Consider the following 14057-nt stretch of genomic DNA (forward strand, 5'->3'; position numbering starts at 1 on the left):
GGTTTCCTTCTTTTCCTCACAGTACAAACTACAAGCACCCGCTTACCTGTGTGTGTGTTTTTGGATTCTAGGTGTGAGAGGGAAGTTTATTCTTAGATATTAATGGAAAGGCAGGAGTAGTTGGGAAGAAAGGACAAAGAAATGCTTTTATTGGCTGGAGATTGGAGAAAATGTTTAATACATTTAAAATAAATTTGCAGTATACTTCTCAAAGAAACTGGATTTAAATCAAAACCAGATGAAATGTGTAATGCCAATAGGAATGTGACACTGCCTAATCTGTTAACCAGCCTCTGCAGTTTAACACTGCTGTACAAGGTAGGGGTAGGAAAAAAAATGAACACACCTTGCATCACATCTTTCATTTTAAAAAACCAAAAAACCAACTATCATGTTAAACAGGATATGTGCAGTTCTGAAAGAAACCAACCTTTGCTTTTTTTTGCACATTATCTGAGACATCTATCATAAAAAAGGAAACAAAAGAAAAAAAAAAAAAAATCAAATAAATAGATACATACTTTGTTATGGTAATTTTTCCCCCTCTCCACAAAACTTGTCTGTACCTGCATGTGAATTCCTTCCCCAGTCCTTCACATGGGTCAGGAAACTTCTCATGCCTCTTCTGGGGCGGGACTAACACTTTGTTTTATAGCTGGTTTAGCTATAGAACGTAAAACTCCTGCATTTACTAACCACCTGCTTTGTAATTTTGTGGGATTTATTGTATTTTCTGTTAGTAAACTGGTAGCAGCATTTCACAAAGAGACAGTTTTCGAGGAACCAATCTGTGAGGGGTCAGCTCACTCTATATACCCTCTTGCCTGGTAGGCCCGATTGCCTCGGAGGCTTCTCTCTACCTCAAATGGCATATTCTCTGCCATTCTGATTTATTTGCTAATTGCAGATATGAAAGCGTATTTCTTTTAAAGGTTTTCTTTTTCCCCCAGCAGAATTTTACTCAGTCTAGGCAAACATAAGGCAGGACATTTAATCTACCCTCATCCCCGTGTGGATCTAATGATATGCACTGCGTCCAATCATACCAGTTACCCTGTGTATCATAACAACCGTTCACACCTGGCCAGTGGTGCGTGTGTATTCTTTGGAGGTCCTCATTTGTGACCTCTCTAGAGACCCCAGGCAAGTCCGTGGGTAAGATATTAGGTACTAAAACATGAGTTTTTCTAGCTTCTCGCCTAGTGCTTTCTTCTTGCTTTAAATACTCAGACATAAAATAGTGAGCTCCAGGGGTCTGTACACCTGACGAGGAGAGCAAACTACTTTGTCTGTTTAAATAGGATTGAATGATTTCATTTCTAGATAATTCTTCCCAGTTTGTTTGTTCAAAAGGACTCTGCAGGTTGATCTTGGGCTCCTGCTTGTCCATTTCTGTCCTATGTTGTTCCACAACAGGCAAGCTTTCTACCTGCAAAGAATCTTTTTGTGTTAGAGGTTTTATCTGCCCTGTCATGGGATCAAAAGTAAGTTTGCGTTCTTTTTTTAACCTCACAGGCTTCACAACTTCCTCTAGGCCCTGCCCATCCAAGTTCACTGTGTAATCTCTGGGCCTGTACTTTTTCTTTTTGTTGCTGTCCGACCCAGATGCTGCATCGTCACTGTCTGCCCTTGTAGGATCTGGCGAAAACCCAAGGCGAGGCATTGCCAATTCCCCTGGGTGTGTGCTGGATTTGGAGCCATGGGGCAGGTGTTGCTGTTGCGGGGTCCCAGCCAAATGCCGGTGGAGAATGTCGTAAGTCACCTGCTCCTGCCCAATCGGAGATGCCTCAGCTCCTGACTGCTGGGAAGTCTTTACTGATGAGGGTGGTGTGGACGGTTGCATGGAGGGTAGCGGTGACGACACCTGTGCAGCATCTAAGCACTGTGGCCATAGAGAAGGACTGGCTACGGAACCCTTTGGTGCATATGTGGTGTGCTGTCGGGAAAAGGTCTCTTGCCTAATGTTCCTAGGACTGAAGGTGGTGCAGCGGGGACTCCTTGGCTGATGTTGTCCCCTGGTTTCATCAGACTTTTCATGCTGCTGAACCATTGCAGCCTTAAATAAGGAGGAAGTGCTTGAGGATTTTACAAGTCCTGGAGAACTGGTATGAGGTTTTACAGCGTTCACTGGGATTTTACTGTGTTTGTCATTCTCATTCGGTTCTGTCCTGCTTCTTTCAGGTCCTGTGTGCATGTTTAAGTCCAAAGGACTGGGAAAACTTTCTGGGCTTCCACCAATACCATTTGTTGGTGGAGGGGAAGAGTTCTGTAATGGTTCATGGCTACTTTTGGAAACTTTGGAAGGAGGTCCCTGGAGTCCATCTTTCTGCTCAACTTTCCTTTTGCGGCTTCCTGGTTTCTCTGCTTTTGGAGAGTGTAATTTTTGTATATCATTTTTGTTTTTTAACTCCTGAATGGGTTTTGCTCCAACAGCAACTGCTATGGGAAGAGTTTCCTGTTTGCAGTTGTGAGCCCCACCGTTTGCCGATCCCGGTGGATTCGGCAACCCCTTTGGCACAGGTTCATTCTGGCTCACAGGCTCTATTAGCTTTTGCCAACTCCGTAGCAGTTTCTTGGCACGCTTAGCAAGATCCTCATTGGTTGTCTTCTTTCTTACATCATTAATGATTTTTCCTAATCTGGTTTCCTGTAACAAACGAAAAAAACAATTACCATATAAAATCTTTGATTTAAAGAGATGCTAACCTCATATAGTGACTAAAGGCTGGGGGGGGGAGGGCAGTTAAGACTCCTCCACTCTGTGAAACCTAGATCTGGTAATCTGCAAGTTTACATATAATGGTGTGATAAAACAAACCTCATATGATTACCAAAACAGGAAAGATAATCTGCAGATGATCATATATAAAGGAGAAAAAAATTATTTATTCTTATTAGGGAAAGATTTTACATCAAGGTTTTACAACATGGCCATTATTGCCCACCACTGGGCTGCATCAATTTTATTTTGTTGTGGTAAATTAAACTAAAATTACTTATACACTGTTCTCTCCGAATCCGCAGTTTCAATATCCGCGGATTCGGTTATTTGCGATTTTTTAAAATTTTATCTATTTTTAGCCTGTCCTAGCCTCCCCGGACCTTACCTGGTGGTCTAGTGGGGACACGGGGCAGGAGCGATCTTCCTATGCTCCTGCCCCGTGCAAAGCCATTATCAAAATTGCTGTCCTGAATTCCCGTTGTAATCTCAAGACTACAATGGGAACTCAGGGCAGCCATCTTGATGACGGCTTTGCACGGGGCAGGAGCATAGGAAGATCACTCCTACCCTGCGTCCCCGCTAGACCACCAGGTAAGGTCCGGGGACGCAGGAGGGAGGCGGGGGTGGGTCAGAGCCGGACGAAAAACTTATTCATGATTTTTTGCAATTTGCGGCCCGGCTCTGCACCTAACCCCTGCAAATATAGCAACAAATACAGTGAGGCGTTTCCCTAAGTTTGCAAAGTTATTTTGTATATAAGAGGGATACAAGTTTGCAGGAAACAGTTCATTTCTGATAAGGTGCAATGTTCACACTTATTTCAGATTAGTTGTGCTGCAAGGGACTGCAAATGTTATACAACTGCATGGTTAATATTTTCCTATTTGAAAATGACTAAATTTACACTTGTAATCAGTGGGAAAAACGTACATGTAACGCTGGACACTGTTTAAACAATTTAACCCCTTAATACAACTTTAAAGTGCTGGGATTCAACGTTTGCATAAATGGACAATCACTAGAAGATTCATGCTTTGACAACTAGGTTGACTGTTCAAAAGTTTCCACCTTGAACTAATTCAGCTACCTCCAGTATTTTTTTATTTTTCCCTTTAATTAAAGAACATCTGCACATGATACCCTGATGTTTCCAGAGCCACCATATTTCTGAGAAAGAGGGTGTGGAGCTTTAACTTTTGATGCAAATGAACTGGTTAACTTTTATTACTTTATATCACTTTTGGAAACAGGGAGAATTGGTGATGGGTAAAGAGGCACTGTTCACTTCGGTTTGTTAGGATACAGGAATAAGACATACTCTGTGCCCAGTATTCAAGAGCTATTTACAAACTGAAACCAGTTTCACAGTTTGCTGGCTGTGGATTTTTAAAAATTACTCACTTTTCCAAAGTCAAGCACAATGCAAGTTTCAATGTAAGTAACAGTAGCTATTCAATATCTATGAGGGCTTAGCATCATGTCAGTCTCCAAATGTAGATTGTAACATGTAACACCTTTAACTAAGGAACACCACTGGTTGCCAATTCTGGCTAGAATTAAAATCAAGATTTTGATTTTGGCTCAAAGGGCTTTCTACTCTGGTACTCCAAATTAACCTACATTCATTACAGGGGTGTAGCTGCCATTGAGTGAGCCCAGCAAAATGCCCAGAGCCACCTGAAATTGTACCCCTCTTCCTCTCCTTTTCCCCTTTTCTCCCTGCACCTAGGTCTGACTGTTTCTCCACCATTCCTTTCCTCTTCCCCCTGCACCCTTGCGGATCTAGCATCTGTCTACCCTCACCAACCAACCAAAATTGTAGGTTCTCCAAGTGCTGTGGTGTGGCCTTTCTTCTGCCACATCCTGTCTCTCTGATGCAACTTCCTGTGGGCAGGATGTGGCAGAGGAAAAGGCCCCATCAGACAGAAAGCAGCCAAGAGAACAAATTTGTGACCTGCCACAGTTTGGAGGACCGCCAGGGGGAGGGGTAAAGCAGACAGAATAGCGAGAAAGCAATAGAGGGAGAGAGCGACCTGGAGCATAAGGCGTGGGGGGTGGGGGGGGGAAAGGGAGTGAGAGAGAGAAAATGGACTGGAGGAGAGATGCCAGAAAGCACATTTACTTACCGTAACAGGTGTTATCCAGGGACAGCAGGCAGATATTCTCATATGTGGGTGATGTCCCCAATGGAGCCCCAGCATGGACACTTCAAAAGTGCATTACCATTTTAAGACTTTCAGAACATTTGCGATAGCACCTTCCCATAGGAGCCAGTAAGGAAGCCGCTCAGCACCCAGCAGCAGCGACAAATCGCATTCCTGCTCGTGCTGCTCAGCGGCCGAATAAACTATCTCGCGGCAGCAGGGCAGGAACTCAGAAAGTTCACTCCTGCCTGCTGCACCTCCACCGGGGATCGGCAGATGAGGTATGAGGCTAAGGCTGGGAGGGGGACAGGTTGCAAAGTATGACGGGGGAAGGAAAGAAGAGTGCTGGGTGCAGAGTTTGACAGGGGAGGGAGGGATAAGAGGGAAGGGTACTGGGTGCAGTGCCTGAAGGGGATGGGGGAAGGAAGAGTACTGGTGCAGAGCCTGACAGGGGAGGGAGGGAAGGGTACTGGGTGCAGGGCCTGACAGGGGCGGGAGAGAAGGAAGGGTGCTAGGTGCAGTGCCTGACAGGGGAGGGAGAGCATGAAGGGTGCTGGATGCAGTGCCTGACAGGGCAGGGAGGGAAGGGTGCTGGATGCAGTGCCTGACAGGGCAGGGAGGGAAGGGTGCTGGGTGCAGTGCCTGACAGGGGAGGGAGGGAGGGAAAGGGGCTGGGTGCAGAGCTTGGCAGGGGAGGGAAGGAAGGGTGCTGGGTGCAATGCTTGACAGGGAGGGAGCTGGGTGCAGTGCCTGACAGGAGAGGGAGGGAAGGGGGCTGGGTGCAGAGCAGTTGAATATTAAGCCACCCGACTTATATTCTAGTCAAACATTTTTTCTCCTTTTTGGGGGGGAAATGGGGTCTCGACTTATATTCGGATCAACATATATTCGAGTATATATGGTAATCCAGGACCAGTGAAACTGAAATGGATTGTGGATCATGATGATGAAGAAGACACCAGGAGGAGAAACGAGTCCACTTCTGCTGGTAATGTTGTTGAATGGCTGGTTTCCTGGAGGCTTCGAGGATAAGTCTCACTGGCTGAGAGGCTTTCAGCTGCATTCAGCCCGAGAGATACCAAGCTGTCAGGAAGTGAGACTGCAGGTTGGGATGTAGAAGTGCACCTTGACTCTGCATAAGAAGTGATGGACATATAAGCAGAGGCATTGGCTCCCTGGCACTGAGCTAAGTAGAAGGGAGAACCAAGGCTGCCTGGGCCATAAAGAAGCTATGAGAATCATGGCGGAGGCCTTCTGCTTGACTTTGATAAGAGTCTTTAGAATGAGAGGAGTAGGTGGAAACGCGTAGAGATACTTGAGTGTCCAATCCAGCAGAAATGCATCCACCTCCAGATAGTGAGGTGAGTAAAGTCTGGAGCAGAACTAGGGCAACTTGTTGTGAGGCGATGCAAACAAGTCCACTTGCGGAGTGCCCCACTGAGCAAAGATGGGATGGAGAGCTGCAGAATTGAGCGTCCATTTGTGAAGCTGAAGTATTCTGCTGAGCTTGTCCACTAAGCAGTTCTGTTCCCCCTGAAATGTTGACTGCTCTGAGGTAGATGTTCCGAGCAGTCACCCAGAGCCAAATCTTCTGAGCTTCCTGGCAAAGAAGGAGAGATCCTGTGCCTCTTTGCTTCTTTATATAGTACATTGCTACCTGATTGATCGTGCGAAGCAAGAGGACTTGATTTGAGTATTAGATGCTGGAAAGCTTTGAGAGCATAATACATTGCCCTGAGCTCCAGAAGATTGATATGAAGCTTCTGCTCCCTGGTGGACCAATGACCTTGAGTCTTGTCAAAACTTTGTGATGAGGTGGCATGTGAAAGAGCAGACCTCAGGAAAGATTGGATGAAATCAACCACCACTGCAGCGACTGTCGAAGAGACGAGGTTATAGAAATGTGTTGTGAGAGAGAATTTGTCGCTTGAGACCACTGTGAAGTTAAGGCCTATTGAGGTTTTCTGAGATGGAGTCTCGTCAGAGGAGTCACATGGACTGTAGATGCCTTATGGCCCAGAAGAACCATCATTCGCCTGGCTGATATGGATTGGAGCTGTTCACCTGATGACAAAGCTGAATTAGAACATACTGACAATCCTGAGGAAGGAACGCTCTCATTTGAGTAGTGTCGAAAACTGCTCCTATAAATTGAAGTCTTTGAGACGGAAGAAGTTGTGACTTGGGGAAGTTGATCTCGAATCCCAAGTTCTGGAGAAACAAGAAGGTGCGATTTGTCGCTAGAAGAACATCTTGATTGGATGGGTCTTTGATGAGCCAGTCGTCTAGATAGGGAAAGACCTGAAGACCCTGAGATCTCAAGGCCGCCGCCACCACAACGAGGCACTTTGTGAAGACTCTGGGGGAAGATGCCTTGTATTGATAGTGGTGATGTGCCACTTGAAATCTGAGATACTTCTGGGAAGCCTGGTGAATTGGGATATGAGTGTAGGCTTCCTTGAGATCAAGAGAGCATAGCCAGTCACTGTGATACAAGAGGGGATAAAGGCCAGGATTCACTAAACCTCCAAACCGTGCATGATTCGTTTCCGTTTGCATGCCGGCTGACTGATTCAGTAAAGGCCTGCATGCAAATGGGGACGATTGTTAGCATGCCCCCTACTCATGGCCAGAGCGATCCCCCCTCATGCGCACACCTTGACAGTAGTGACCGGAGAAGCAGTTTCCTATCACTGCTGTCAGGGCTCAGCCAAGCCCAGATCTCTCTTGCCTGCTTCTGGACTCTCCTGCTCTCTGCTGCCGTTCCCTGCAGTGCAAGCCCTAAGGAAATCCCTGATTGGCTGAGGTGCCCTGGCCCCTCCAAAGGGAGGAGCCTGAGGCGCCTTAGCCAATCAGATGATGCGCCGGGGCGGGGCCTAAGGCTGCTATTTGGCGGCGGGCGGCCGAAGAATAGGAGCAGGAGGAGGGTCCGGGCACCCCTCCTGCTCCCAAAGATGTTGGGGAGCCCTGCCCAAGGAGCAGGAGAGACTGGGTATCCCTCTTGCTCCCAACTATTTTACAGATACCAGGTGGGTGGGCCGAGCCGGACTGCCTGGGCCGACCAGGGGTGGGCCAGTTGGCCTAGGAGCAGCAGAGACTGAGCACCCCTGCTGCTCACAACTTTTTACTGCTGGGGGTGGGCCGTACCGGTTGGCAATTGTTTTTTGGTTTGTTTTTTTTAAACACTGATGGAAGGAGGGAATTGGCATCCCTCCTGCTTTTTTCTCCGGTCAGGGGTGGGGGGCGTGTTTTAGTGAGTTACCGACAGGTCTGCAGCAGTCGGGTTTGGCAATAGTAAAACCCAACTCAAAATAGCCAAGCAATTTAGTGAATCAATCGCTTGGCTATTTTGAATGGGGTTTTACTAATTTGCATGGGACGATTGGGATCGGATCGCTACAGGTGTTAGTGAATCGGGTCAGAAGGAAATCTGGTCGTAAAAGGGCTCGCAAACTGATCGGTACACAATCGGTTTGCTTAGTGAATCTAGAGTGCCTAGAGATAGCATCCAAAATTTTTCTCTGACCAAAAACTCGTTGAGGGCTCTGAGATTTAAAATTGTTTGCAGACCTCCCATCTTCTTCGGCACTAGAAAATAGCAGGAGTAAAACCCTAGTTTTATTGATCTATTGGAACTTCCTCGATGGCATTGAGAAGAAGAAGGGATTTAATCTCCTGAAGAAGAGAGGACTGTCAAGGGTTGAAAGCAGACTCTCTTGGAGGATGATCTGGAGGAAGAGCAGTGAAGTGTAGAGATTAGCCCTCCCGAATGATCTGCACCACCCAAAGATCGGAGGTAATGAGTTCCCAACGATAGACAAAATTGAAGATGCCCTCCGATTGGCTGAGGAAGAGGTTGGTTCAAGAGAATTGAGACTATACTCTCCAGAAACACGTCAAAAAGACTGAGCTGATTTGGCGGGAGCAGCAGGCTGGGTCTTGGCAGGACATTGCTTCTTTTGTTTCTTCTGCTGAGACCTTACTGAGGCAGAGGCTTTAGCTGAAAAACGCCTCTGGTAAGATGCAGCAGGCTTGAAAGGTCTTGATACTGAGGGCTTTTTCTTTGGGTTAACTAAGGTGTCCCACTGAGTTTCATGAGCCAAAAGCTTTTGGGTTGCAGTATCTGCCGAATCTCAAAAAAACCCTCGTCTCCCAAGCAAGGCACGTTGGCTAGTCTGACCTAATGGTTCACATCCATGTCAGAGACTCGAAGTCACATTAGTCTCCTCATGGCTACAGATATGGAAGAGGCTCTGGATGTAAGTTCAAAGATGTCATATGCCGAACGCACCATATACATCCTCAGCTGTAGGACAGTGCTGGTAAGGTGTTGAAAACCCTTCAAGTTACAGGCAGGAATGTATTTGTTATATGCAGAAAACTGCTTCATAAGGTGTTTCAGGTAGTATGAGAAGTAACAATTGTAGTTGACAGCTCTATTGGCCAACATGGAATTTTGGTTGAGCCGCTGAACAAATCTGTCCATAGTGTGGCTCTCCCTGTCAGGAGGAACCGACGCATAAACATTTGAAGAAGTAGACTTTTTCAAAGTAGACTCTATGACCAGGGATTGATAAGGGAGTCGAGGCTATCAAATCCTGGGAGAGAAATGATCTTGTATAGAGACTCCGGTACTGAGAGTGGTGATTCAAGATTTTTGTAAAAAGTCTCTCTTAAGATCCCATGCAAAGAGAGCTTTAGCATTTCCTTTGGAGGATAATCAGTCATGAGTTTCCAGATACTCCTTACTATATTTAGAATCAGCCTCCAATTGCACCAAAAGATCTTTTCCCATCTGATGTATGAAATCTAATGAAAGATAGTTTTTCAGTGGGAGAAGTAGCTGTAGAAAGAGAACGTCTGGGAGAATCCGACAGAGGAGAAACCTCAGCATTGTTAGTAGATGGAGACAGATCAGGATCAGAGTCATCTTGCAAGTCAGAGTCCTGCAGGAGAGGAGAACGATGCTTTGATCGGTGCTGCTCCGGTGTCGGGGTCTCAGAATGTTTTCTCTTCCGAGACACCTTCCCAGACTTGATGGGATTCCTATCAGAATGCCTGGACGAAGACGTGTGATGCTGGGCAGATGGAGACTGGTGTCGATAAGATCGATGCTTCGGTGTCGAAGTGGCAGGAGTGGATCGATGTGTCGATTCCCTGTGACGTACCAATGGAGCATCGATGGTGCCGGTGATCCTGACAGTGTTAAGCTCAGGCTGGACCAGTACCGGAGGAGTCAATGTCGGGAGCAGCAATTGAAATTGGTCCCCGAGCTCCTCACGAAGCAAAGCATTGAGCTTTTGCTTCAGAGTAAGCACCGGTAATTGCGGCCTTGTCGCTGGTACCACAGGGGCTGCAACACGTTTCAGAGAAGATGACTCCGATGATGAAGCACCCCTCGATAATTGAACTGGTCGCTGGGACTTGTGCTTGGTTGGCATGAATTGACTCGATGCCTTCGTGACTTGCGTCCCTGATGGGGAAGGGGATGGCTTCTTAGCTGGATTAACCAAAAGTGTGATGTGTTGTGACACCGATGTCAATGCTCTAGTGGTGCCGAAGTCTTCGATGACGGAGACTTCGATGTAGATGGTGTCGATGGTGCATCTCCCTTCATGGTGACACCGAAAAGTTTGCCTGTTGAAGGATACGACTTTTGATGGTACGTTAATGTAAGGAAGAGCAGCGCTTACACATTTGAACACAGTGTTCGGGACCCAAACACTCCAGGTACCAGCTATAAGGGTCCGTTAGTGAGATAGTGAGAGAACACCGACCACACTTTTTAAATCCTGTCAGCGGGCGTGATATGGACGGAAACACTGCCTCAAGCTCGATGGCTGAGACTTTACTAAAGGCCCCGCCAGGCCAAAACCTGCAGATGGTGAAGAAAATTATATATATATTTTATTTATTTTAATTTTCTACACAGATAAGAAAATAAAATAAAAGGTAGAAATAAAGACATGAGAGTGGGAAGGAAAGGAAAAATTATTCAATGGCTGTTGAAAATCACAACTTCTTAGCTCCACAGAAAACTAAGAACTGAGGCACTGCGTGCCTACTTCGGGCGGGAAGGCACTCGTGCATGCGCAGTGTGGACTATCGCGAACTTTCTGAAAGTCTTAAAGTGGCGATGTACTTTTGAAGTGTCCATGCCGGAGCTCCGTCGGGGATGTCACCCATATGTGAGAATATGCTGCCTGCTTCTCCTGAGATAATACAGAAGATGGGACTGGAATACAGACACAGAGGGGAAAAAATGGACAAGACAGACATAAGAGAAACATGGTGGACATAGAGAAGAAATGTTGAAAGTACAGAAGACCCTGGAGAGAATTAAAAAAACAAAACAGAACAAATGACACACACTATGACCAAACTGATGCTCAGACAACAAAGGTAGAAAAAAAGTTTTTTCTGAATTTATTAACAATAATATATCTGCTTTGGAAAATATGAATCCTCCTCTCTCCCACCCCAGCAATACTATCTTGCAAAAGATGGTATTTGTCTGCCTGAGATCCATTCAATTTTAGCTATACAATAGTTCATTATTATATATAGGGCTGCATTTCAATTAAAATATTTAATTGTGATTAATTACACAATTAAAGGTATCAAAATTTACTGTATTTCCTAAGAACATAAGAACAGCCTTACTGGGTCAGACCAATGGTCCATCTAGCCCAGTAGCCTGTCTTCAAGGTGGCCAATCCAGGTCACTAGTATCTGGCAAAAACACAAATAGTAGCAACATTCCATGCTACCGATTCCATGCTACCGATCCAGGGCAAGCAGTGGCTTCCCCCATGTCTGTCTCAATACCAGACTATGGACTTTTCCTCCAGAAGGTTTCATCGTATTATCTACGATGATACCTAGCTCCTTTTCTTGGGCGCTAATCCCCAAGGTAGAATCTAGCATCCGGTAACTGTGATTCAGGTTATTCTTCCCAATGTGCATCACTTTGCATTTGTCCACATTAAATTTCATCTGCCATTTGGATGCCCAGTCTTCCAATTTACTAAGGTCCATCTGCAATTTTTCACAATCTGCATACGTTTTCACAACTTTGAACAGTTTAGTGTCATCTGCAAATTTAATCACCTCACTCTTTGTTCCAATTTCCAGATCATTTATAAATAAGTTAAATAGCATCGGTCCCAGTAAAGACCCCTGCTGCATTCCACTGTTTACTCTCCTCCATTGAGAAAAATGACCATTTAACCCTACCCTCTGTTTTCTATCCAATAACCAATTTCTGATCCACAACTGAACTTTGCCACCTATCCCATGACATTTTAATTTTCTCAGGAGCCTCTCGTGAGGAACTTTATCAAAAACTTTCTGAAAATCTAGATACACTATAGCAACCGGCTCTCCTTTATCCACATGTTTATTCACACCTTCAAAGAAGTCAAGCAAATTGGTGAGGCAAGATCTCCCTCGGTTGAACCCATGTTGACCGTCTTATTATATCATGTTTGTCTACATGTTTCACAATTTTATTTTTTATACTTGTTTCTATCATTTCACCCGGCACTGAAGTGAGGCTTACCAGTCTGTAATTTCTCAAATCTCCCCTGGAGTCCTTCTCCCAGTATTATTCCTTCTCCCTCACCCTTTTAGCCACTCTATGTATGCTAACTCTGTATGCTAACTTTATTATGTAAACTGAGATAACCTAAGATGACCACATTGTATACCTAAGATGTTCAATTGATATGTAAATTTAACCTGTTTGCCTATACATTATGCATGTTTACCTGTAACCCATTCTGAGCTCGTTGGGAAGGACAGGATATAAAACAAAATAAAGAGTTTCATCCCCTTTATCATCTTGGTCGCTCTTCTTTGAACCTTTTCTAATTTCGCTATACCTTTTTTGAGATACGGCAACCAGAACTGTATGCAATACTCATAGTGAGGTCACAGCATGGAGTGATACAGAGGCATTATAACATTCTTATCTTGCTTTTTTCTTATCATTCTTTATTCTAATAATTCCTAGCATCTTCTTTGCTTTTCTAGCCGCTGTTGCACATTGGTGAAAAGTTTCAGCATATTGTCTACAAATGACACCCAAATTTTTTTCTTGGGCGCTGACCCCCCAAGCATCTGGTAACTATTGTTTGGGTTATTCTTCCCAATGTGCGTCACTTTGAATTTTTCCACTTTAAATTTCTTCTGCCATTTGGATGCTCAGTCTTCCAATTTCCTAAGGTCTACCTGCAATTTTTCAAAGTGCACATGTGTTTTAATAATTTTGAACAGTTTAGTGTCATCTGCAAATTTAATCACCTCACTCATTGTTCCAATTCTCAGATCATGTATAAATAAATTAAATAGCTCCGGTCCCAGTACAGATCCCTGTGGCACTCCACTATTTAACCTCCTCCATTGAGAAAAATAGCCATTTAACCTTACCCTCTGCTTTCTGTTTGATAACCAATTCATAAGCGAACTTTGTCTCCTATTCCATGACTCTAATTTTCTCAGGAGTCTCTCGAGGAATTTTTGTCAAAAGCTTTCTGAAAATCTAGATACACTACATCAACCAGCTCACCTTTAACCACATATTTATTCATACCTTCAAAGAAGTCAAGCAAATTGGTTAGGCAAGACCTCCCTTGGTTGAACCCATGCCGACTTTGTTCCATTAAAATCATGTTTGTCTATGTATTCCACAATTCTTTATAATTGTTTCCACTATTTTGCCCAGCACTGAAGTCAGGCTTACCGGCCTGTAATTTTCCCTGGAACCCTTTTTAAAAATCAGCATAACATTGGCCACCCTCCAATCTTTGCGTGCTACAGACAATTTTAGCGACAGGTCACAGATCACTAACAGTTGTCAGCAATTTCATGTTTGAGTTCTTTTAGTACCCTGGGATGTATACCATCTAGTCCAGATAATTTATCACTCTTTAACTTGTCAATTTGGATTAATACATCTTCCAGGTTCACAGAAATTTCTTTCAGTTCCTCTGCATCATCATCCTTGAAAACCATTTCCGGTTCAGGTTGATCTCATTCATTCAGTCTCTCTGCTATCTTTCCTGAGTGCCCCTTTTGTTCCTTGATCACTAGGGTGCATAGGAAATGGTATGGCCAGTAGGAAAAATGAGATATTGATGTCTCTGGTGAGACCTTAATTAAAATATTGTGTACAACTCTGGAGACTGCAC

The 14057-nt window shown here is 44.7% G+C and overlaps 1 protein-coding gene across 3 annotated transcripts in view; it reads right to left on the bottom strand.

Moving 5' to 3' along the window:
- Window positions 1–74: 74 nt before the first annotated feature.
- The window catches only part of MED26 (mediator complex subunit 26), a 146113-nt gene continuing 132130 nt past the window's right edge, over window positions 75–14057 (bottom strand). For all 3 annotated transcript variants that reach the window (XM_033956320.1, XM_033956322.1, XM_033956321.1), the window contains one exon: window positions 75–2647. In XM_033956320.1, coding sequence (XP_033812211.1) covers window positions 962–2647 — 1686 coding nt within the window. In that variant the 3' untranslated portion in view covers window positions 75–961. The remainder of the gene's footprint in view (window positions 2648–14057) is intronic.

Source organism: Geotrypetes seraphini, chromosome 8 (genome assembly GCF_902459505.1).
Source record: "Geotrypetes seraphini chromosome 8, aGeoSer1.1, whole genome shotgun sequence".
NCBI lineage: Eukaryota > Metazoa > Chordata > Amphibia > Gymnophiona > Dermophiidae > Geotrypetes > Geotrypetes seraphini.